This window comes from Syzygium oleosum, unplaced genomic scaffold, assembly GCF_021117445.2.
Source record: "Syzygium oleosum isolate NSW1041296 unplaced genomic scaffold, Sole_v2.1 Sole_v2.13, whole genome shotgun sequence".
Lineage (NCBI taxonomy): Eukaryota > Viridiplantae > Streptophyta > Magnoliopsida > Myrtales > Myrtaceae > Syzygium > Syzygium oleosum.
This window is the reverse complement of record NW_026607497.1, coordinates 2,690,956-2,713,762: the sequence shown is the minus strand read 5'-3', so window position 1 is coordinate 2,713,762 and position 22,807 is coordinate 2,690,956. Positions and strand designations below refer to the sequence as shown.

Below are 22,807 nucleotides of genomic sequence, written 5' to 3'. Positions count from 1 at the left end.
TTCCTACATTGAATTAAATATTAAAGTGTTTTAGCAATGTTGGTCGAATCGAGCGTGGGTCAATAGATTTATATTATGAATAAATGATCATAAACGGGTTAATGGATCAATTTGGATCGGATCATTTATGACCCAACCCCGATCCAAACCACCTGTTTGATAGGTTAGCCATTATGCAACCAATTTCTACTTCTCCCATCCACATCTAGCCCAAGTTCAGTCTTGACCATCCGATTGTTATGGACAGCAAAACCTATACAATAGCAGTGTTTTTCTGTGCCTTCCGCATATCAAACTTTTCAATCCATGATGCAGCATGTCTTCTATGCTAATATTCTTAACTCAACCAAGCTAGAGTATTTTGAACCCAAGCAATAAAGAAAAGGAAGAGACTACGTATCAAACGAAGCAGGAAAGCCCAGCCTGGGCTTCCATGGAGATATCCCTTTGTAGCGCAAGATGTTAGGGACCAGAGGCAAACATAGAATCACACACAATGTCAGACCTATGATTTCGTCAAACAACAATAATACATGAAACATGTCAGTCTTGAGGATGACATTCAAATCAATATGAGCTACTTTTTATTACTCAGAAGGGCTACCCATACAAATCACCACCCAATAAGTGAACGGAAAAACCAAATCAACCCTTAACAAATTGCTTATGACCCATGCTTACAAAAGAAGTTCCAAGCACCGTCCCCTATAAAATTTTGCTCTCTCCTGATTGTATAATATTTGCATTCGCAACTTACTCAGTGTTTTGAGAACATGCCTTGGGTTAACGAAGAGAAGTCAAACTCTTTCCCAGATTGTGTTGAAGGAGAAGCAGATGCAACAGTGGGAGTCGATTGATGGTTGGTAACCCCAGCAGACATGAGACCATTGACATTGATAGTTTGCCCCATCGTATACATGCTGCTTAAGGCCAACAGGAGAAGAAATTAACCGCCATAATCATACAGTTTATACTCTCTGATACGGTCAAGAAAAGCATCAAATAAGATAAATGTATCGACATGAAAGCAACATTAGCCTATAATAAAACAAGAACAGTAATGCCAGGGAGAAACTGAGTAAGCACCAGAATGTGAAGAACCACTACAGGATTCCATCATGAACAATTTAGCCGAGATAATTCATTTTCCCTTGGAAATTCTTACCAGTCCATCTACAGTCAGTGAGATTCAGCTTTACAGTGCAAACTGCAACAGCAATCATATGAAGCTTGTGCAAAAACGGTCCTTTCGTTATTGAGCACTTGAGTTTCTTTTATTATTTGTGTGCTTTTTTTCTTCCTCTTTCTTTCTTTTTGTAGTGACGGGGAAGACAAAATGTGCAAATTGTATACTAGATAGCAATTGGGTGCAAAAGATGTGGGTTTATAAGATGCTCAAGGAAAAGGTTGTATGTTCTCTTTGAAGTATTTCCTACTTGAGAATCGAATATGATACGTGCGAATACGCCCCTCTAGTCCACCTTTTAACCACTAAACCCAAAATATTGGCACAATCACTTTGGCAATTTCTAATTTCTACAGCAAATATGATCCAACAGTTCTGACATAGGAAGATGTTTCCTTGAAATCTCCACACCGTCTATGCCCCTTTGACCCCATGAAGATAGATAAATTATCAACAATGCATGTTAAAGAGTGCTCTCAAGTATTTGCCAGGCATACTCTCAAAGAAAGGATTCAGTTTTCATAACACTACATATCAAGGAAAAAGGTTAGTGTTTTGAGAATACTTTCTTAGCAAGTTACCTAAGAGCAGTCATTAGTCAGATCCTTGAAAATAAATACCATGTAAACTTTTTTCCATCCCTATTAATCATGCTCGGGAGAGAAAAAATAATATATCTTTTATGTTTACTTGGTTGGAAAAGATTCATGTTTCCTGTACGGAACAGGTAATGGGTCTGTGAAGCAGAGTTTTCACTGTAACACCTGCACACAGAGTTACTCATCGCAAGAAAAAGAGAAACTATTGAGGCTGAGCTAACAAGGATGTGCGTTTGATTAACAATTATAAAAAGAATATAGGTTGAAGTATTGACGCAATTTGGTATTTAGCTGAGCGCTATGAAGCACTCTCAAGGACGTGCTTGTTTTGAAACCCTAGTAATAGAGAACCACTTATCAGCCGCAGGGAAGACATTCGTATACTGCCAAGTACAAGAAGATCATGTCTCAGGTAGTGTCAAAATGTCAAATGAAAAGATCTTCATCTGGACTCATTTCACAACGAAGACACAGACGAGCAAAGCTTTCGAGCCAGGATTCATTCACATGCACAATCCCTAGTCCGTTTTGTTAATTTTTCAATCAAGTTTTCACGAGCATGTAAAGTTTAATAGCTTACCTTGATGTCGAATTGTCTGAGAAGTTCCCCAACAGATGTGGAGTTGGTAGGTTGCTCGTCTAATGATAAGAATAGATATGATGATCAGAAACTAAATCTGAAAAGCTCAAGCAATTAGCGTAAGCCTCATTATATCATACCAGCATGAATGTCTGTAAATCTGCTTGTCCGCCTATTGGATATGTGTTCCCTGGAACTTGTTGACCCATGTTGGGCCAGTTCATCATAGGGTAATTAGTGCCATTTAAACCAGGTTGCTGTGTAGCACCAAGAATTTTTGGATCCACACAACCAGATTTCGCTGCTGCAGCCATGAGAAGGGACTGCTGCTGTGCCAGCATCGCAAGTTGCTGTTGATGCATCAAAAATGGCGAAACCATGTTGCTCTGCAAATACAATAAACCATCTCACTGTCACATATACTGTTCCGAGATACTCAATAACAAGACTACGGAAATACAGGACATAGTTCCTAAAAAGAGTCTTGTCGACATTTCCATGTAGAGATTGGCAATTGTTTTGCATTGTTCATATAACATAAGACCACCAACATGCATACCTAGAATATAAACATTAAAGTTCAAATGAAATTGAACTGACAAGCGAGATTGGAGAGAATATAATTTAAAGAATTCATTCAAAAGAAAATGATCGAGCATATACCTTCTCAAAAAGGCTCATTATGTCATTTTTCACATCTTTCTGAGGTTTCTCTGAAACTGAGGGAACAAGAGTGACGTCCTTAAAAAGATCCTCAAAGCCAGAAGTGGACTGAGTGCTACTTTCAACAGGTTTTGAGTTATTGGACTTTTCTCTCTCAGTTTTGGCTGCCGCTCCAGCAGCTGGATGTTAAAGGTACAACAGATATCAACAACGAAACCAGCATCTCTTAAATTAACGTCGAGATTGCTAACGTAAAACCAAGTAGAAAGAACAAGCTAGAACAATCCTCGTGTGTGTGTGTGTGTGAGAGAGAGAGAGAGAGAGAGAGAGAGAGAGAGAGAGAGAGAGAGAGAGAGAGAGAGAGAGAGAGCGAGAGAGAGATCATATACTTTGAAAACCAGCCCAATCATCTGTGGAAGCTGCCTCTGAACCCTTTTCATTTGGAGCTTCCATGGATAGCAGGTTGAAAAGGTCAGTAGTATAATCAACTTTGGGAGGAGACGCAGCCGGAGCAGTATCTACAGTTTCTTTTATTGCTTCAACAGGTGTCGCAGCCATTTCCGTCTTTTTAGCATCTTGCAGTTTTGGACCGGCAGTGACCTGTTTGTCACGAACATCATATATTATGTGATTTGAGTTTTAAGAGGACGAAGTAACCTCAAATTGCCATAAGCATTATTGTATACCACACTTCCTTATAACTCACTCCACCAAGTGTAGACAGAATTTTCTCAAGTTAAAAGAGACAAAATGCCACATTATGACGCAATTTAGCACATCTTCGTGGATTCCTAGAGAAAAAAAAGTTTCCTTAGGACATCCGGTGATTAAGATAACTATGAGTAGACTATAATATGGGTTGTCGTCGTATCTCACATTAGTCCTGATCTTCCAGAATTGAAAATCTGTATCTAACTCCGACCAATAAATGCTATGGGTGTACAAGCCGATACCTGATCAGGTCCTTTAGGAGGAACAGGATTGCTGTGTTTTGTAAAAGAGGCTTGGCTGGTCCTCCTTTGCTCAAATGAACTCTCGGGCTTGCCTGAAAATCTCTGTGCACTTCTTTCGCCAGGTCTCTGCCACTGTACAGTATCCTTTTCTTCTTGTCCTCTAGAAGGTGACTTGGGTTTTCCATCCCTGGAAACCCACCTTTTCTCCTCATATCTACGAAAATAACCAGTAAACAGCATTGGATGAAGCAATGGATAATGCACTAATCTAAGGAGCCATGACAAACACAACAAAAATGACGGGTAGAGATGCAAAAGTACGTCACATACTTTGCACGAATAAAATTCTCAATTCCCACTCTGTCATAATTTTGGGGTAGCTCTGCCTCCCAATAGCTATTTGCCTTCTCATTGCCCATGGCTGCACAGCTGCGGGTATTAGCATGCTTTTTCTCAATCTTAGACCAAACTGACATCAATCATGGGAAAGATCTGCCTTACATTGTATGAAAGCAACCTGCTCTGGAAGCCACGTGTCCAAAGTAGCTGATCGGACCTGCAACAAAAGCTTGAACATGATAACTACATCCATCGATCGTTTGTATTCTACCATTTGCATTCAAAATATCAACAAAGGCAATCGCGACAGAGATGGGTTACATGACTAAGGAGCAGACCTAGGGACTGTCATCTCGCTTACATAACTGATGAATGATGTTGATATTACTTTCAAAAACAATGGCAGAACCAACTTGAGAACTCTTTAAGGTTATCTAACCAAGATTACTCTCTAAAAAACTTCCATGAATCACACAGCAGGGAATTGATAAGTCTAGGTATGGTTTCAAAAGCAAACTTCAGCTGAAACAATTGAAGATCGAGTTCAAATGCAAGGTTGCTGCCCTTTAAATTACACAGAAGGGCATTAACTTCATAAATAGTATTGCATTATATCTTCAGGAGCATGTTTGATGTATGCCAGCACTTGGTGAGTAGATATAGCTAGTAGCATGGCTCTGATACGACACACAAACAATTTCACATGCAGAATTACCTCCAAATGATCAATCATTCTATCTTTTCTAAAAGCTGACGAGCTTGGGAGAAAAGAAGAACAGCATTTCCACTTAAAGAACCAAGAAGGGATCATAACCCATGTCAAATCACCATATTAACCCTGTCAGAGGGTGAATTTCACCTTTACTACAGTCATCGGCATTTCTCTTCCCACAGGTTTGAAACTAGTCAAGGACATGAAGCTTAAGAATGATGATACACTCAAAAGGGACATCCATCACTGCCAACTATATCAGGGGTAGTGTGTTCCATTATCTGCTGGAGAGAGTGTCAAGAAAGTAGAGACACGAGCTTCTTGAATTTCTCTACAAAGATATAACTCCGCCAGAACGTAAGTCTATTTGCTACAGGGATTTCCGATGGTGTTTTTGCTATTCAACAAAGTACCGCAACTGTTTCGTACAAAAGCTAAGTATCGCAACTTAAACTCTCAATTAATCTCATAAATCATACAATAAAAGTAAAAACATCAGATTGTCAAATGTTAAAATAGTACCTTTGATATATGTACCCCGAGACTTCTATGGATTCCCGAACATTGCATGCATATAAATATTCCTAAATTGACACTAGCCCATCTTGGACCTCTGCACGAAACATTAGCTTTAGCTACAAATAATGGGTGCAAGGAGGAGACAGGTAGCGGTATGGCTAAATCATCAACTGCCGAACTGATTGAACCGATAGGTTTGTGCTTTTCCTACTTCGATCAACATTCAAGTGTAATCTAACTGCACACAATTTCTGTTATCTCTCCTTATACAGTTATACTGATACTTACTTGGTCTTACAATCAGCACATTCCCTGTTCTCAGGCAATTTGAGAAGCCCTTCGAGAATCTGCATAGATTTTTAAAGCAAATGAAAATTGGATGGGGAAAAAGGAATACCAGTAAAGGATAAAACGATGAAGTTTCACTTTTCACAGTAACATAAGGGCTAAAGCAAGTATGAAGAGAGATTGGATCTCCACAAATCACGTGCTTCTTCTGGTGGTGAAGCTCTTTTCTCTCTCATTTTGCGCCAGAGAAGTCTAAAGACATGTTCTGCAGATTGATTTCCGGCTTATCCCATTCCGGGTTTCAAGCCTAAATCCATGTTCACATTAAAAGTAAAGACGGAAGCCAAAACAGGACTTTGCCAGAGAAACCATCAGACCGAACAAATCAACCTTGCCCAACAATCCCACGGTTTCTACATAGGACTAGAACAAACACTACTTGCGTTCGCAAGACACACACAGCAAATGATCCTCCTAATCTGACGAAGCAAAAAAACCAACTTTTGCTCAAAGCGGGGCCAGTCGAATCAAGCGCAAGAGCCGCTTCGGATCAATCTACCGCCGCAGACATGCTTTCAACTCAATCTAAACCGTTCGTTACTTCTCAAAGGCACAACAAGATCGAAGCCGTCATTTCCGGAGACCAAGAAACGCGAGCTGAAAACAAACACGAGGCGGGCGACGATCGAGCGGCGGAATCACGCCGGGGTCAACCCGCGAAAAAAAATTTCCCCCCCGACGACCGCCGGAGCGAGAGCGCGGGGGTCAAAGCCGACGAAACGGAGGGAAACGAGGGCCGAACCTTTCTGTGGTGGGCATTGAGCTCCTTGGAGACGTTGGCCTTCCCGTTCATGTCGAATGGGCGAAGATCAGAGAGGCTTTCGGTTCTAGAGAGAGAGAGAGAGAGAGAGAGAGAGAGAAGGCTTTCGGACACAGGTTGATCTCCGAATCTCTCTCTCTCGCTCTCTCTCTCTCTGTGTTCGACCAGCAAGAGGAAAGCAAGAAGAGAGAGAGAGATCGGAGCGCAGTCCTAATAAGTCTTTCACAGTCTTTGGCCTTTTTCCCTTGGTTTTTTACTTCCTATCGATTTGGTTTTTTATGTCTCCAATAAGAAAATGTGCGCAATTCTTTTCATTTTTCGAGAAATTGCATTTTGGATTTTAACGGCAAGTAAATGAGAAATAGATTCTCTAGTTCGATCTCATGATTGATCTCATCTTCGTATCCATGCTTAGCTCAACCAGTCCGTCTTTTCGGATAAGTTAAAAAAAAAAATGCATGACTGACTTTGAGAATATCGCGAAGATATTTATTGATTTGAGATTTCAACTCGAAGAAGGCTTAGTACGATATTCTCATCTTTATCGATCTAGTCTTCCTGCTAACTCCGTGATTTTTCACTCCGTAAGTTTGTGTGTTTGGATTTGTCGTAAGAAGAAACTTTTTCGTTTTCTTGTCAAAATCTAAAAAATTATTTAAATTTTAGAATAACCTAATCATTATTTTTTTTTGCGAATCAAAGGAAAACACTACCAAAAACCCCAAACTATACCACTTGTGACAAATTTACACTGAACTTTTTTTTGTGACACGAAAAATCCCAAACTATGCCACTCGTGACACATTTACCCAATAATGCATTTGTCCAAAGGCATTTTCGTCTTTCTCTTTTTTATGTTTTTTTTTTCCTTCTTCTCTTCCCACTACGGAGGGAAGCCGGCGAGGGCGACCCTCGCCGGCGTCGGGTGACCCTCACCGGCATCGGGCGAGGGCCGCCCTCGCCTAGGCGAGCGAGGGCAGCCCTCGCCTAAGTCGGGCGAGGGCTGCCCTCGCCAAATCCGGCGAGGACGGCCCTCGCCGGCGTCAATCTAGAAGAAACAAAAAAAAGAAAAAAACAGAAAAAAGAGAAAGGCGAAAACGCCCTTAGACAAATGTATTGTGGGGTAAATGTGTCACAAGTGGTATAGTTTGGGGTTTTTCACGTCACAAAAAAAAAGTTCAGGGTAAATTTGTCACAAGTAGCATAGTTTGGAGTTTTTGGTAGTGTTTTCCCGCGAATCAATGTGTGGATTCTTATATATTATGAAAAGTCTCAACTGTTCAAGATTAAAAGAAAAGCGCACTAGGATTGAAAAAACAAAAAAACTAAATCCTAACATAATAAATACTCTAAACTTTTTTTTGCCATCAAAACTCCAAATTTGTACACAAAAATACCCCTTGTCTATCACAAAAAAATTCTAAACTTTTCCCACCGTGACACTAATATACTCAAACCTTTTTTTTTCCACGAAAATTATTTTCAAGAAAAATGGTTAGTTTCCATTTATTTTGTGATTTTTTACATGTGTGCGATACTCATGAGGATCAAACCCCGGACTTGATAGTCTCCGACAACATCCCTAATCCCTTCATCAGTAGGGCCTCATGCCTGTTGGCATCTAATGGTTTAGAGAATCTGTTCAGCTATCCATGCGAACCACTTCGATTTGAATCTTTTCGCACTCAAAATCGACGGAGACAGATGGGAAATCCTTGTTTTGCAGGTGGCAATGCAGTGGGCCGAGGAGCCCCTATACATGGACGATAGTGGGGCTCGAAGAAGAGAACCCCGTTTTCAGTCTTTGAGTGGGAGTCAATTCGTCCCTCTCTGCACGAACGACTCGTACTGGATGGAGAAAAGAGGAGACATTTCGGGGGGGCTGGCCATGCGATGTCCACGTGAAGAATGACTCCTCCACTGGACAAAAAAAGAAAAGCTTAAGATTTCCCTCTCCCTAATCATTGAGTTAATAATGTCCCAAAGGCATTATAAGATCGTGTTGGTTTTGCACAATGGCTTTCTCATCAGTCCTTATCTTGTTGTATCTCTCAAACCTTCTATAATGTCGGACAATCCCGAATTTCCACCACCCAGTAGCAACTGATTTTTATCGAGCGAAACATGTCAGTAGTTTCGTCGATAAAATACTCGCTCTTTGGAATTGAAATGATCAATAGGCACATAAAAAAGAAAGCCGTATGATGCAGAGGACTTGACTACCAATCAAGCTTATCCCTCTTTTAAAAATTCCAATTACAGTATAGAGGACTCGAAGCATTGAGCCTGCTGTCTAAATTCAACTAACTTAGGTATTACCATCTATTTAATGATCCAATTTAAGTGCCATAAGTAAAAAGTTTAGCATTTAATGAGATTAAACTGTTTGATAGCATCTTAATTAGAACCTTGTAATTATGTTATTAAGCCCCATCAATTATGATCACAGTTACATATTTGATCAATAATTTCAGTACTTAATTTTTCGCCACGTGTTTTTTTTATTTTTTTATTTTATCAATCTAGCCTTCAGTTTTACCTATAGGATAGTTAAATCTAATCTACTTGACAGGATACCATCGTTACTGTTGGGCAGAAACGACACCCTAAATAGTGCGGCAGCACCCGCATACGCAGACGCCGTGTCGTATTGGTGCTGAGCGGTGAAGTTTTTCACTTTTCTAGGTTCTTCTCCTGAATCCGAGGTTGAGAAGAATCGCATGTTCTTTGTTACGGTTGGTTTCCCAAGAACGAATCTTTAAGACCACTTGTCTCTGCATCCTTACCTGCGATGGATTACAGGTTGGTTTCAATTCGATCTCCATTCTCATTTTTTTGATCTTTAGCTATACCCATGCGTGGTTTTCTTGAATTGAAGAAGGCTGTTCATTCCGTTCGCGATCCTGGGTAAGAAAGAAAATTCAAGTCAGCGTTGGGTTTCGCCGTCGTTTGATGCTTAGATGGTTAACGAGGGCTTGTGCCTCGATCATGCTTACGAACATGCCAATTTGGCTCGCGAAATTGAACGTGTTTCCTCCTGTTGGAAGATGTTGTTGCCCGGAAAGTCTTTCTCCGCGTCTTGTTTTTGCACCCAATGTTGTTGGGCTTGTCTTGTATCATGAGACGGATGTGTTGCTATTAGCTCCAAGAATTTTTCCTCCTCCTAATGTTTCTGACAAAATGTTTTGGAGAGATGGTTGAATATGTTGTAGCCTTACCCAATATGTCCATCTCCCTGCCTACTGTTTTTCAGTCACCTTTGCGTCTAGAGATTGGTTTTTGACTCCCCATTGGCTTTTTTAGAGGTGGAAGTTTCAAAGTTAAAATGATGGAAGGAGAGAGATTTTTGTGTGTAATGTTGATTACAGATTTAAATTAGGACCAATGAAATGGTAACGGCACTATACATAACGAGATTTAAATCTCGGGAAATTTGTTAAGAGAATACTGGCTGCACTTCTCTCCTCCTAATCGAAGAAGTTTACGAGTCTTGGCTTCATGCTGTTTCCTTGTATCTTTCTCTGATTGTGCATTGGAATGCTCAGCGGAGGGCGGAATCTGCTTAATCAGTTTGCGGACAAAACTCCTCAAAATCAGGCCATGGAAAATAGAGAGAGTAATCAGATTGTTAATACCTGGAAGCCGCTTGGGTTTGATGAGAAGCAGGCGGCAGTTCACAAGGAGATGAAGAGAATGAATCAGTTGCCTGCAAATAGCACATATGCAACTCATCGCCTGAAGGTTCTCAACAAGTTATTGCAACTAATGACAATTCAGGTGCTTGCACTTTGACTCGCAGTTGCATGTGGAATATGCTTTGCTTTTTTAGGTGGTTTTGGCTTTAATAGATGAGGATCATAAGCAGCTTTAGTTTCCAACACTAGGTTTAGCGAAGACCTTGGTGTACGTTGATATTTTGTTCTTTATCATTGGGTTGTTAGTTTTTTCCTCCTTTTTTCTTATTTTGGAATGTATTTTTCAGTCTAACCTATGAAGCTGTATATTTCCGTTCTATGGAAATTTGTTTCATCTGTTTTCTTTTGCTGGATACGAAATTATTTCTTTCAATGTTGCGAATGAAGTGAATTGTTTAATCTCGGTGTTTTATATTATCTCTTTGCTTGATAACCTGCTTTTGTCTCTTTCTTTTCAATACATGCACTTCATGGAATGCCTTCTCTAGGTTTCCAATCCTATTTAGCGTGTCTTGATTTTAACAGTTTGTGGAGTAGTTGCTGATCTACCGATTCTTTATTTCGTATGCAGAGAACGGCATCACAAGATGAGGAGCTGGAACTGCTTTTTGCTAGCTTGTCTCTGTGATGGAATTTCCTGGGACTGGTTAGTGCTAATCAGTTTGATGCTAAACTCTCGGATTTGGTGATTGATGAATTGTTACATGTTACCTGCTTCCTGAACTACACTCACTTCTCGTTGGTCTACATGCATTCTCACCTAATTCAGTTACTCTTTTTTGCAGACTCAAAACAGGTGCTGAGTTCCTATGGTCCCACATGATCAGCACTGTAAATATGTTAAATAGGCATTTCCAGAAGTGTCCGGTTAAGCTGGTTGCAGCATGTGCACTGATTTGCTGAGGAACTTCCTTGCCTTCTTTTCTCCATGTATCCATCGGCAAAACTAATCAGCTGGCAATGGAATGGGAAATGTTACTCTACCTCTTAACCATATCGGAAGGGATGCTTTTCTCTGCGTTTGTATCTAATCCTTTTGGAGTTAGCCCACTGCTCCTTGTACGTTTTGGAGTCGAGCGCATTTTGTGCAATAGGCATGGTGTTCGGGTTATATATGACGTGTTTTTTAGATCACTCCTTGACATTTTGACTCCTATACAAGCTGCCAGCTGCTGTCTTTGCGTTGTATTTCATCTCATGCCTCATGGAGCTATTGACAATAGTGGGTTTCCTGAAATGAGATTTTGTGTTAATATCTGGAATGAGCATATATGTATGGTTTGTTTTTCTTGACAATTGATCATTTGTATGGTTCGAGTTTACTTTTGACTGGACAAGGACTCAAGTCTAGAGAAATTAATCAATTGGAGTCCTTTTGGGGTTTAATGAATGTATACTCTCCTACAAGGAAACTACACTTTGGTAGCAAACTCCAGGAGGGACTCAGCCCATGATCAAGTCTATACTGACTATGCAAAACACCCATGACGGAAAGAACATAAAAATTTTCGAGAAGTTATTGCATGATGTATAGATTATATGAAACAATAACATCTCAATTATTAATTCCGGGGGTCTTGTTGTGGGGTCTATTCGACATGATCGGCCGTTGAGTTGAGTGTGATCTATAGTCAGCATATAGTCAGCATATGCAATAAACATCTTCGTTGATATTTCTTCACATTTAGCTGCAGTAGACATTAGATATGGAAGAAATTTGACTGTATAACCTATCATTGTGACCCTAAAATTCAAATTACTTTCCTAAAGTTTCTTTACCTGATGAAAGAATCTTCCAGTAAAGTTACGTAGACTTATTGTGTTTTCAATATATTCAACCAAGGGGGTGATATTGAAAAGCATCAGACAGAGTTAAATTGAGCAAGGTTCAATGTCAACTGTTAATGGGAAAAAATGAGAATTATTGTTTGGCCAAAAAGAATGTATCACCGTATTGGAAGTTACAAATTCATATTGGACCGACTCATTAGTCATATGGTGACCATGAATCTTAGTTTCAAAAAGAATACTTTTGTTTTATAATGATCCATTTCTCGAAGTGTCCATATTTGCTACACCATTCTACTTCGTTCTCAAAGAGTTTCTCGCAGCTTCTGGGACGTGCTCGAAGTGCGATCCTCGTACTTGTCTCTCTCCACCTTCGCTTCCCCGCGTTACGCATCATCGGAAGTGGCCTCAAACTATGGCGGCGTGGGCTGCTGCTGCTGCTCGCCAAGCTGCGACTTCGGCTCGGCTTTCTTCTCTGAAACCATCTGCTCCTTGTTCCGCGCCTGGAGCTGCTACTCTCATTCATCGGCGCGGTCTGGCCGGCGGTGGAGGTTGACCCTCCTTCCCTCCCTCCCTCCCTCTCGTGCTTGTTTGAGTTGAAAGCTTGAATATTTTGTGAAAATTTGGGTCGAACGTCTTCTGAGAAAGTGAGAAATGATTCTGTTCATTAGCATATCACGTTCTTGTACAATCGATGGTTGCTCGTTTGATATGCGACTTGACCCAATGAGAAATTTATAGGGAAGCATTCGAGTTGGTTTATATCCTTACATCTTCTGGGGATCTCTTGATGCAGAACACCATGGACCGCCAAAGGTGAACTTTTGGGAGGACCCACTGAGTCCTTCAAAGTGGAAAGAGGAACATGTAAGTTGTCCCAGCTTTGTGTTTGCTTCATCATACTATGATGATAGATATCTACTATTTTGGGATTATGATGATCTTATTGGCAGTATGTCAGCAATGGTGTCGTCCTAGTGTTACATTTGAGAATTAGAGTTGACCCTTAACGTGTTTGCGAAAGAACTTCTATTGTGTGTATACCATCAGGGGCAAGATTTTATTTCCACAAGAATTAGTTAGAGCTAGACAATTACATATATCCCTTCGAACTTGAAGAAACACTCTCCCCGCCAAGAACATAACTCAAATTAACACCTTTTAGCCTTTTGCTGTTGCTTGTGTCAGCCAAAGTTTATGAATTTGAAGTTGAAAATTGCCTGTAATGCGGGCTGCTGATGATTCCTGAACTTATGATCTGTTGCTTGGACAATGGTTTGGAAAAGAACTGATTGACCATCTAGTTTTACGCAGTCTAAATCAGGCTCCATCGATGATAGGAAAGATTCCTCTATCTGTGCATCTGCTGTTGATGAAATCTTTGACATAGCCCACTCTGTTCAGTCTTTCGTTGCAATGCGACTCCTGCTGTATTTCTTATGCTTCCTTCTCTGATGGCATGCTTCATTGGGCTTGTCATGCCTTTGCAGTTCGTAATTGTCTCCTTAACTGGCTGGGGGGTTACTCTTCTATGGGGGCTACAAGTATTTTACAAGAGGAAAGAATGAAAAGAAGGAAGAGGTACTTAATTATTGCATTATTGCATGTTAGGACGACAAGTTTCAATCTTCTGGCGGTTCACCTACTTTCTTCAAATTTCACTGAGCACCCGATGTTGGGTTCACCATTTATCGTGCGTGTGAAAGCATTTGATTGCATTATGTCTCTAATCCGATGTTAGAAAAACTTGTGTTCATATATACAATATTAAGTTTCATCCTTGTCACACCTGTGTCATTGCACGAGCGGTACCGTTACCAATCTTAGGTTAGTTGTGACACAAGTGAAACTGCGTGTGATCAGAGGGCAGTCGGGGAAGTCCTAGATTCATCTCATGTACTCCGCTGATGTAAAAGTGACTACGAGGAATTTTCATTCGCCCTCTTTGAAGCTTTTCACTCTCTTTGCAGAAGGCTAAAGAATCTTCGCACTGAGGACGGAGTCGTCGCACAGAGAACGTGATCGCAGTGAAAATACTTTCATAAGCTCCGACATGTAGAGAGAAGCCTGTACTTTCATGTGGTGATGAACTTTTCAAATTCAGGGTGCTCTAACTTGTACATGACAGGAATAAGACGAGGATGAATAGATTATAAATGTTAGCATCAACCGCTTTTGCTGTGTTCCATCTATGCAGCGACTTCAATTTCCCATTCTTTGATGTACCGAAAGAGCAAGCTTGGCTAATTTTCTGCTGTATCAGCATTTCGAGGTACATACACCATCAACGAAGTCGAGAAAAGTAAAATCACAAAAATTGGAACTGAAGCTTTCGATAGGCAAAACACCTAAAAGATGGCGAAGAAAAGGAACCGTTACACCCAGAGGACCTGGCATCCAAAATTTCAGTTTTCGCCTAAGTTCCTCCATGGGTACACTCAAACAAGCTCAGAAACATTTTATATGGAGGCATACACTCAATGAAACCGGTATCAGCATTTCTCAAGCAGCAGCTACAATAAATTACCATACGCGATTGTTATTTCCCCACCAGAGATGTATCCAAAGTCACTCTCTCTTTTTGCTGGCAACTGTCGTCGAATCATCTTTGTATGGCTCCACACTGTATGCATACTGCTGAAAGAAAGAAAAGAAAACCATCTCTATGCACACCAACGCATTCTGAAGTGCTTCCTCAATGTGCTCCACATCCAGCCAGAAATGGCGAGACCGAATTATGCCCAGCGCTGCAAGAATATCAAGTGCCACTCCCTGCAGGATAGGTCGCAACAGCTATCGCTGAATTGATGTCCAACACACACAATTGCACACATATCATATAAAAATCACTTAGGATCTGTAGCTTTGCAATATGGTTGGTCATTATAATAAAAAGTCGAGCCTTTTGAAAAGCAAAGCGTACAGGTTTTTGAAAGTTCTCTGGGACCTGAGCATATAATCTTACAAAAAAAGTTCTCCAACGATAAATATCATAGGAATTTCGAAATATTGGGGACAAACCTAAAAGAAAACAAAACAAGAGTCGGTGGTAGAAAAAGCAGAACTTGCATCTGTTTGGCTTGTGCCTCATTCACCAAGATAACAGGATAACTGTATGGCTATTAAGCTTACCTGCCAAAAGCAGAAAAATACTATCCCTTTGATGCACAAGAACTTGGCAAGAGGCTTGTGCGGTTCCAACTCCTTAGAGAAGACATGGCAGAAAAGCACAAGAGAATACAAAGCAAGCGAGACTGAAATGTTCAGAACAATAGTAAATGTCCAGCTGAGCCAGCTTGAATATATTCCAAAGAGTTGAAAAGTGATCATTAGGATGGAGCACAAAGGCCGAATCACCACAAACTGCCATGTCCAGTACTTAAGAAGCTTTAATGTGCTGTGATTCAAACGAACTGTCCTGGGCTGCAATTGATAGATTGAACCATGGGTTGAACTCAAGTGTTTTTTAACATATCTCAAAGACTCAAACTGTAGAGAAACAGAAAGGGCAGTACTAATGCCTGAATTAGCGTAATAAGAAAATGGAGACCAATGGATCAAAATTTTAATCATTGCATAACAAACCTTCTTACTAACAATGCTAAAGGTGATTCCTTAATAGTTAGAGTGAATGTATAGTACGCTCCATCTCTAAAGAGCATCATCAGTGGTCTCATGAAATATGTTGCTCTTTAAAGTGTACCGATACGTCAGAAAATTTTCTCGTTCTCATTACATCAACACGCCGTGCATGCTATTTGAGAGAATTTAGTTTGATAAATTAACCCCTCAAGAGCTGCACCTACAAAAAAATAAGGCTGCCACGCTCATCTTCATATCTGTTCAGAAGTTTATAGCATGCAATCATATAGGTGGGATATAATATGTAATTTGCACACTATTAATTGAAGATTTGAGCTCTTGGGACCTCTTCCAAGCATTAGGGGATTAGAAAAACCTTCTAGATTTCCAACGAATTTCTCAAGACAGATACGTAGACATCCAATAAAACGGAATGACGATTGAACGACACGCATTTGCCATTGACTGATGTAAATTTCCCCAGCCACACTAAATGTTCCTGAAAGTGCAACATGTAGCCATGCGGAGTCGCGGACATTCATAAAGTAACCCAAGAAGAGAACATATGTACAAACTCTACCTGGAAGAGTGTCATTGGGAATGAATGGTGAATCTCTCTCCCTTTAATTTCATCTGGGACTATGTTTTTGCTAATGGATATGTTCAAGTAGCTATATAATAGAGCCAAGAACTTTGCAATCACCTGCACATGATAGGCACAAACATTCAATTCATCTAGATAACTTCACCACCTGCATGAGTCTTCTTCTAATAATGCAACATATTGTGATGGAGTAATCGACGTCGATGAATGAATTGGAGTATGTGACTTGAAATATCATGTCCTTACCAGAGCTTCATAACACTCCTTTATTGAATCCAAGAATGTGAAAAACACTTTGCTTCCTTCATAGTCTAACAAACCAACATACGAGTCAAGAGCATATACAGGGGCCATAAGGATGATGATGATTATGGCCTTCTGCTCCTTCGGCTTCTTCCAATAGAAGAAATGCTCGGAAAGAAGCTGTACAGAAAAGTGCGTCGTGAGCATCACACAGATTGTGGAACCGAGAAGAGTAAGCTGTCCGGGATTCATTGTCGTGGTTGTTTGTTTCACTTGAGTAGAATTGGTACCTGCAAAAATGGCATAAAATTCTTGAGAAAATTAGGCCAACATAACCAACGGATCGGACATCAGCCCCGAGTTTTCTAATGCATCCATAATCTTATTCCAAACCATAAAAAACGGAACTAAAGCACGCATTTTACAACCTCGATACAACAACAAGATTCGCCCGAATGCTTCACACTAAGAGACAATGACAATAGCCACTCAATTTTCGTGCAACCGGGGGGGGACTGTTTCTTCTCTTTCGCGACCATTTATATCCACTTCAGACACGGGTGGTCGCAAATTCGAAGAAACCGATGCAAGTAGAATTCCATAATTTCCAGGACTCACCAAGCGAGCTCAGGAAGAGAGAAGTCACACACACCCACAATACAAAAAAGAAGCGAGCTCGGAGCTTTCCGAGCTTTCTTAAGTCAACAAAAGTAGCTCTTGTCGACGACTGAAGCTTAAGCCCACCTCCCGCAACGGCGCGATCGACGGAATCCTCAAGTATTCAGCTAGTACAAACCAGGAAACCGGAATCGGACATCGGCAACGTCATCGACCCCTGTTCGTGCCGCTGCTACTCTACTACCAACTTATCGTCGAAACGAACGGGGGCGTACAGCAGCCGAGGAAGAATCGAAAAGCAGAGAAATTTCAGAACTCTTCGCTGATCGAAGTAGAGAAGAAACACTTGCCAGGAGCGGAGAGACACGGTCGCGTCTCGAGTTCGAAGGAGCTTCAGCCTGCGATCGTCGAAAGGAAGCGGTACGCGAAATGATGAAGGCGAGTATGCCGACTGTCGATCTGTGTCCGTACATCCTACAGTTGTTTTTGTTTTTGTTTTTGTTTTTGGATAATTATCCGCCAAGATGTACAATCACAATTTAAGAAAGTATTTTCTTCAAAATAATGATTTATATATTTTAAAATAATTAATCAATTGAAAATATTTTTATTATCAACAACAAATTATGTTTAGACATTGTAGTGGATGATAAAAATATTTTTCGTTTATTTTTTTAATAAACAATACATACGATTATTTTTAAAAAAAATATTTTCGAAATCATTCATTTTCTGCGAAATAGATGAAACCTTTAAAACTAAACCTCCGAAATTCGGCTTTTCGCATGATATGGTTGTATTGTAGAATAAGGAATGTAAAACATAATTATCAAATGAAAATCACGCCCATGATAAATAATCTCAAGAATAATAACTTCTACTAAATAAAACAATCGTCATACCTAGCATGATATGACTAAATATTAGTTACATCGAAATGATAAGGAAGTTGAAATTCATTAATTTGTTCTCCAACATCAAAGACGCGTGGATAAATGCTCTTGCAGATTCGTATCGTGACTTGTCATCTCATTATAGAAAATTTCTAAAAAAACATATTTAATGCATATAGCATCATTAGAAAAATTTCTGCCAATCGATTGCTTTTAGGGATTTTTCTAAATTAGTAAATCTCAACTTATCGCATTGCACCGCGACATGATAAGGGAAATGTCGAGGAATGCCGCCGTAGCTCATATCAAATCTTCCTTATAAGGATACCTTCGATTTTCAGAAGACTAGTTACATATTCCATAAGAAAAAGATTATGATTTGAAAATTATAATACTTTCCCGTTTAATTATTTAACAAGTGTCTCGAGAACATTTCGGTTATAGAATATAGTAAAGGCAATGTGTCTTCTTAGGAATGCTTTAGAGAAAGACCCACTCACAAACAAACGCTGCTGCCATTTCAATCGAAGTCTAGTATCCCTAAATACAGCTATCATTTAGCAAGTTCACACAATTCAGCAGAAACAGAGAGACATGCAATGGACATTAACAGGTCATGAAGAAAGAGCCTTCTGTAATGGAGATTTCTCTCGCCAAATCACAAAATTGTGAGAAATCAACCGTCTCTTCGGCATCAGCTATCGACACTTTTACAAACAACATCCCAAAAGAGTGTACACACAATCGCATTTTGCAGAGACGAAAAGGCCGGAGAAAAGCACAAAAGCACCTACTGTGAAGCTTGACCAGGACCAACGGGTGCCCCGCGAGTCCAGCAAAATTTTCCTCCTCCTCTTCTGCAAATGTGAGTAATACATTGCTTGAGCTACTCCACAACACATCACAGACAGTTCTTCGGTGATTACCTCTCCGAAAACGGCCATTGATCAGACGCAAAAAATTGTTCAGCAGACCTAATCAGTGTCCTTCAGACTGCAATAAATTTTGGTGTCTCCTAAATTTGATAATGAAATCGTTGCCAAATCTATGTAAGGTAAAAAATTGGTAGGGTACCAAGGGCTAGCTAAGTATGTACATTGTTCTTATATCCACAGGAAAGATGATTCTTGCTCCTAATTCTCCGGGCGCTGGCAATGCTGCTAATCAAGGAGTTAGCAAAATTTACCACCGCACTAAGCCCCATTAACTTCAAACAGAGTGTCTTAGTCAAGTACGATAATCTGCTGTCATCTCCCCCATTCATTAATTGCAGGTCCTTAGCCTCTTCACATGTCAGTACTGTGTAGAGCATCGACAGTCCATTAGTAGAGTGCTCATGGAAGCTATCTAAATTGCCAGGCAAACTGATCTTATTACTGTCAAAGTTAACTCTCAATATGGCCATTGATTTTGGGTCATCATTTGAAGGATCGAAAATGACCATGAAATTCCCAAATGCTAAATCAGGATTCAGGAACAAATCCACCAGCAAATCGCTGCTTGGCCCGATATTTCTCTGCAAAAACTTTCCTGGAGTGGTTTCCCAATCCCTGGCAGCACGAGAAATGTGTGAAGCTTCTTTCAAGCCACTCAAGAAGGCACCATGCATGCTGGCTGGGTATTGCCTACTTGTGGCTTCCCCAGCGAAAAAAAGCCGGTCCCTCACGCTCTCTCCAAGTATGTCATAATCGATACCAGACGAGTTCACTCTTATATGGGAATATGAACCATAAGAAAGGGAATCGCTTCCCCATCTTGTACATATTGATTGTATGGGGTCAGGCACATCAATGCCTTTTGGATGATATATACCTGTAAGAACCAAAAATAACTTCTAAAACAAGAATCGTCCCCAAAAAACAATCTAAAACAACAGAATGGACATGGAACATTCTGAAAAACGGATTGAAAAGAAAAGAAGCCCTACAATTCTTGTCTTTTAAAAAAATCAGTGGCATAAAAATAAGCTAGTCAAGTCAAAAGCCCTTGAAGATACTTAAAGTACCTCTGAGTATGCTCAACACACGACTGAGTGAACTGCATGGATCCATGTATTCGAATGCTTGGGCAGCTTCTCCGGCCACAAGTGCAATAAGTACGGGACCACCTGAAACTGTGTGATAACTATAGAACAGAAAGAACTCTCCACGGTTTTGGCCCTCTTCACTGAGACAACCAAATGTGTCCAGATCTTCTCCCCAGAAAACATGAGGAAAAACCATCGCCACTTTATTTAATAATCCAAAACCCAACCTTTCAATTGCTTCAAGCTTCCTTGGAGGTAATTCTGGCTCAAATTTTATGGTTCGTTTCTTCAAAACACCAAGCGGTACAGTGCATAGGACTGCATCTGCTTGGAACACTTGATCCCCAGCAATTACCTCAACCCCATCATTGTTATATCTTATCGTATTCACAATCTTGTTATACAATATAGGAACTCCTTCACTCAAAGCTTTTACCAATCTCCCATTCCCTCCGGCGAGAAAGCAATGATCCCCACTCATTTCATAAGGATCATCCTGATCCCAGTATGCTGCCGACAAATTTGAAAGACATCCAGCATTGGCATATTCCAAGTTTGCAAAGTGCCAATCAAGAAGTTGCATTTCCTCTCTACTTTTCGCCACACCATACAATTGCCTCAGTGTCTCCAAGACAGCGCCCAAAGAGATATCATGCGCAAAACCACGCTTTATTTGTCTCAATTCCATGACCTTGTCCAGCAATCTGTTAAAGATAAACTCAACCTTGGAATCGGTTTTCTCATCGACAGGTGTGCCATCAGGTTTATACAAAGGGCATTTATCTCTGACCTTATGAAGAGGAATAGAGAGTTGCCTAGCAAGAACCCCAAGAGGATTAGCATGAATGCCTGTAATCACACTGCCACCTAGATCCACAGCTGCAAAATCACCCTTCTGACCCATCTTTTGAGTATAGACTCTACCCCCGGGCCTATTTCTACCCTCTAGAACAAGCACCTTGAAACCAAACGAAAGCAGCTGTTTCGCTGCTGCAAGCCCAGCAAGTCCTGCACCCACAATTATAACAGACCCTTCAACAACTTCTTCAGGCATTGGAGGCAAGATCCCATAGTTGATATACCCATTGTATGAAAGGAAATCATAGGCTGAACAAATCAAGTGCTCGTACTCACTACTGACGGTCTCTCTTATCCTATCTTTTGACAACCACATCTGTACATTATTCCTCCACTTAGCCAGTATATGGTTCCTTACAACGATGTAGTCATTTTGCTCTTTGCCACCCAACTGCCTCACCACTCCAGCCCGAATCTCCTCTTCAAGCAACGCATCAATCGGGAAGCCAAGAGAGATAGCCATCATGGCCTCAGTTTCAGTCTCTTTCTCCAAATCCTCCCTTGTCCTCTTCCTTTTCCTTGACACACCACCCAAGTGCGAATCTACCAGTTCATCATTCAAGTTCTCGTTGTAATTCTTCTTACCTGCTTTTTTTCTCAACGACCGCTTAGGAACTAAGCCATCAGATAATAATCCGTCCATCTTTGCCTCCAGTTAACCTCGATCTATCTGCGCCTTATCCAAAAAACATATCTTTGGGAATCCCACTCATTATTTCCGTTGCGAGAACATTAAATGGGCAATCTTTCCTAAACAGACACCAAAAACACACCAGAAGAACCACCCCACAGCATTTCCATTTCAAAAGGCAGCCTTCTATTGCTAAAAGAACAACCTCGCACAATTCACATTATGATCTTCACTTCCATTATCACATTCAATAAAAGCATGTCACGTACAAATTCAAACCCAATATACTCCATAAATCATCAAACACTCAACAAAACCGCATTGCAAGAAGGGGAAAACGTGGAGTGACTCTAATGCGCCTCAACAAGCCTCCATTCTTCAAATTTTTGAGATTTAATGAAACCCGCAATGTGAAGCACGAAACTTTTTTATGCGAGAAAGACCGCAAAGACACAATAATTGGCGAATCGCTCACCTGGGTCCAAATACAGCTAAAAGTTTGGAGAAATTTGGCCGAACTGCCTGGATGCGAGTTAGGGTTTATCGAGAGCGTCTTTGAAAATAGGGGAAACGAGTTGACTCAGTTAAATTGGAAATTGGATTGGAGGGAACTTAAGGATCCTTGTGGGCCGCCTAATATCCTGAGGTGGGCCTCAATAAATGGGAATACACAGAATACGTGTTTTTTTCTTGATTTCTATTCGTGTCAATTCAGGAAACAAAATACAAATTAATAATTACCTTTCTTTTTTTTTCTTTTTATTTTTTTCTGTTTTCCTGTCCAAACCAAGCAGGATTAATTTCTAATTTAATGACCTATTGCGTTCAATATGGTTTGGTAAAAAAAATGAAAGAAAGGGAAATTGGTGTGGTTGTCATTTCAAATTGACAACAAACCGGTGAATCAAGCTATCTCTCAAGCCTCGGCGTGTAGTCGAGAAGATAATTAGAGTATTGGTTATACCGCATGACAATGACTCGTGGAAAAGTAAGACAATGAAAAGCGAATGATTCCAAATTCAAACTTAAAATTGGTTGGGAGACATATCGCAAGGATAATATGATTTGTCTGTTACTTATGCTAAGTCGTTCGTGTAATCAATAGATAAAACATCTCTCTCTGAACTATGCAATTAATTGAATTTTTGATTTGTCGATAACACGGGGATTTTTAAGCTAGTGATTAATCTAGTGTTTGGATGATGGAATT

At 40.3% G+C, this 22,807-nt stretch overlaps 4 protein-coding genes and 1 pseudogene across 7 annotated transcripts; 2 read left to right on the top strand and 3 right to left on the bottom strand.

The window, feature by feature from the left end:
- Positions 1–487: 487 nt before the first annotated feature.
- LOC115687679 (ADP-ribosylation factor GTPase-activating protein AGD5-like) lies at positions 488–6,804 on the bottom strand. Its single transcript, XM_030613310.2, has 11 exons — positions 6,642–6,804; positions 5,840–5,898; positions 5,555–5,645; positions 4,483–4,537; positions 4,312–4,402; positions 3,982–4,195; positions 3,418–3,628; positions 3,029–3,207; positions 2,506–2,751; positions 2,366–2,424; positions 488–920 (listed from the first exon to the last, which is right to left on the bottom strand). Exons 1-11 carry the CDS (start codon positions 6,690–6,692, stop codon positions 758–760), a joined length of 1,419 nt encoding a protein of 472 aa, XP_030469170.1. The 5' UTR covers positions 6,693–6,804; the 3' UTR covers positions 488–757.
- Positions 6,805–9,282: 2,478 nt separating this feature from the next.
- LOC115687714 (uncharacterized) lies at positions 9,283–11,609 on the top strand. Of its 2 annotated transcripts, none has more exons than XR_004006489.2 (4): positions 9,283–9,461; positions 10,205–10,436; positions 10,926–11,039; positions 11,140–11,609. XR_004006489.2 is itself a non-coding variant. In XM_030613353.2 (4 exons), exons 1-3 carry the CDS (start codon positions 9,451–9,453, stop codon positions 10,980–10,982), a joined length of 300 nt encoding a protein of 99 aa, XP_030469213.1. In that variant the 5' UTR covers positions 9,284–9,450; the 3' UTR covers positions 10,983–11,000; positions 11,140–11,609. The 2 variants fall into 2 exon arrangements, 1 of the variants encoding a protein (XP_030469213.1); XM_030613353.2 differs by having other exon boundaries at positions 9,284–9,461; positions 10,926–11,000.
- On the top strand, positions 10,982–14,355 carry LOC115687672 (uncharacterized; annotated as a pseudogene).
- A 97-nt stretch (positions 14,356–14,452) lies between these two features.
- LOC115687709 (uncharacterized) lies at positions 14,453–17,671 on the bottom strand. Of its 3 annotated transcripts, none has more exons than XM_030613346.2 (5): positions 17,540–17,671; positions 16,575–16,861; positions 16,305–16,427; positions 15,275–15,565; positions 14,453–14,914 (listed from the first exon to the last, which is right to left on the bottom strand). In XM_030613346.2, exons 2-5 carry the CDS (start codon positions 16,821–16,823, stop codon positions 14,711–14,713), a joined length of 867 nt encoding a protein of 288 aa, XP_030469206.1. In that variant the 5' UTR covers positions 16,824–16,861; positions 17,540–17,671; the 3' UTR covers positions 14,453–14,710. The 3 variants fall into 3 exon arrangements, with proteins under 3 accessions (XP_030469206.1, XP_030469207.1, XP_030469208.1); XM_030613347.2 differs by having other exon boundaries at positions 17,316–17,627; XM_030613348.2 differs by lacking the exon at positions 17,540–17,671 and adding an exon at positions 17,000–17,182.
- Positions 17,672–18,582: 911 nt separating this feature from the next.
- LOC115687708 (lysine-specific histone demethylase 1 homolog 2) lies at positions 18,583–22,189 on the bottom strand. The gene is made up of 3 exons (XM_056317308.1): positions 22,073–22,189; positions 20,088–21,973; positions 18,583–19,894 (listed from the first exon to the last, which is right to left on the bottom strand). Exons 2-3 carry the CDS (start codon positions 21,607–21,609, stop codon positions 19,167–19,169), a joined length of 2,250 nt encoding a protein of 749 aa, XP_056173283.1. The 5' UTR covers positions 21,610–21,973; positions 22,073–22,189; the 3' UTR covers positions 18,583–19,166.
- Positions 22,190–22,807: the final 618 nt, after the last annotated feature.

Excerpts from the sequence above, each read along its gene's own strand:
- LOC115687709 (XM_030613346.2), bottom strand. The coding sequence starts at position 16,823 with ATGAATCCCGGACAGCTTACTCTTCTCGGTTCCACAATCTGTGTGATG. Across the intron at positions 16,428-16,574 it reads AGGAGTGTTATGAAGCTCTG|GTGATTGCAAAGTTCTTGGC; the intron begins GTAAGGACATGA and ends TATCATGTGCAG. Across the intron at positions 15,566-16,304 it reads TCCCAATGACACTCTTCCAG|CCCAGGACAGTTCGTTTGAA; the intron begins GTAGAGTTTGTA and ends TATCAATTGCAG.
- LOC115687679 (XM_030613310.2), bottom strand. The coding sequence starts at position 6,692 with ATGAACGGGAAGGCCAACGTCTCCAAGGAGCTCAATGCCCACCACAGA. Across the intron at positions 4,196-4,311 it reads GAGAATTTTATTCGTGCAAA|ATATGAGGAGAAAAGGTGGG; the intron begins GTATGTGACGTA and ends TTATTTTCGTAG. Across the intron at positions 2,425-2,505 it reads ATTTACAGACATTCATGCTG|ACGAGCAACCTACCAACTCC; the intron begins GTATGATATAAT and ends TCTTATCATTAG.
- LOC115687708 (XM_056317308.1), bottom strand. The coding sequence starts at position 21,609 with ATGGACGGATTATTATCTGATGGCTTAGTTCCTAAGCGGTCGTTGAGA. Across the intron at positions 19,895-20,087 it reads TGTGTTGAGCATACTCAGAG|GTATATATCATCCAAAAGGC; the intron begins GTACTTTAAGTA and ends TGGTTCTTACAG.
- LOC115687714 (XM_030613353.2), top strand. Across the intron at positions 10,437-10,925 it reads TGCAACTAATGACAATTCAG|AGAACGGCATCACAAGATGA; the intron begins GTGCTTGCACTT and ends TTTCGTATGCAG.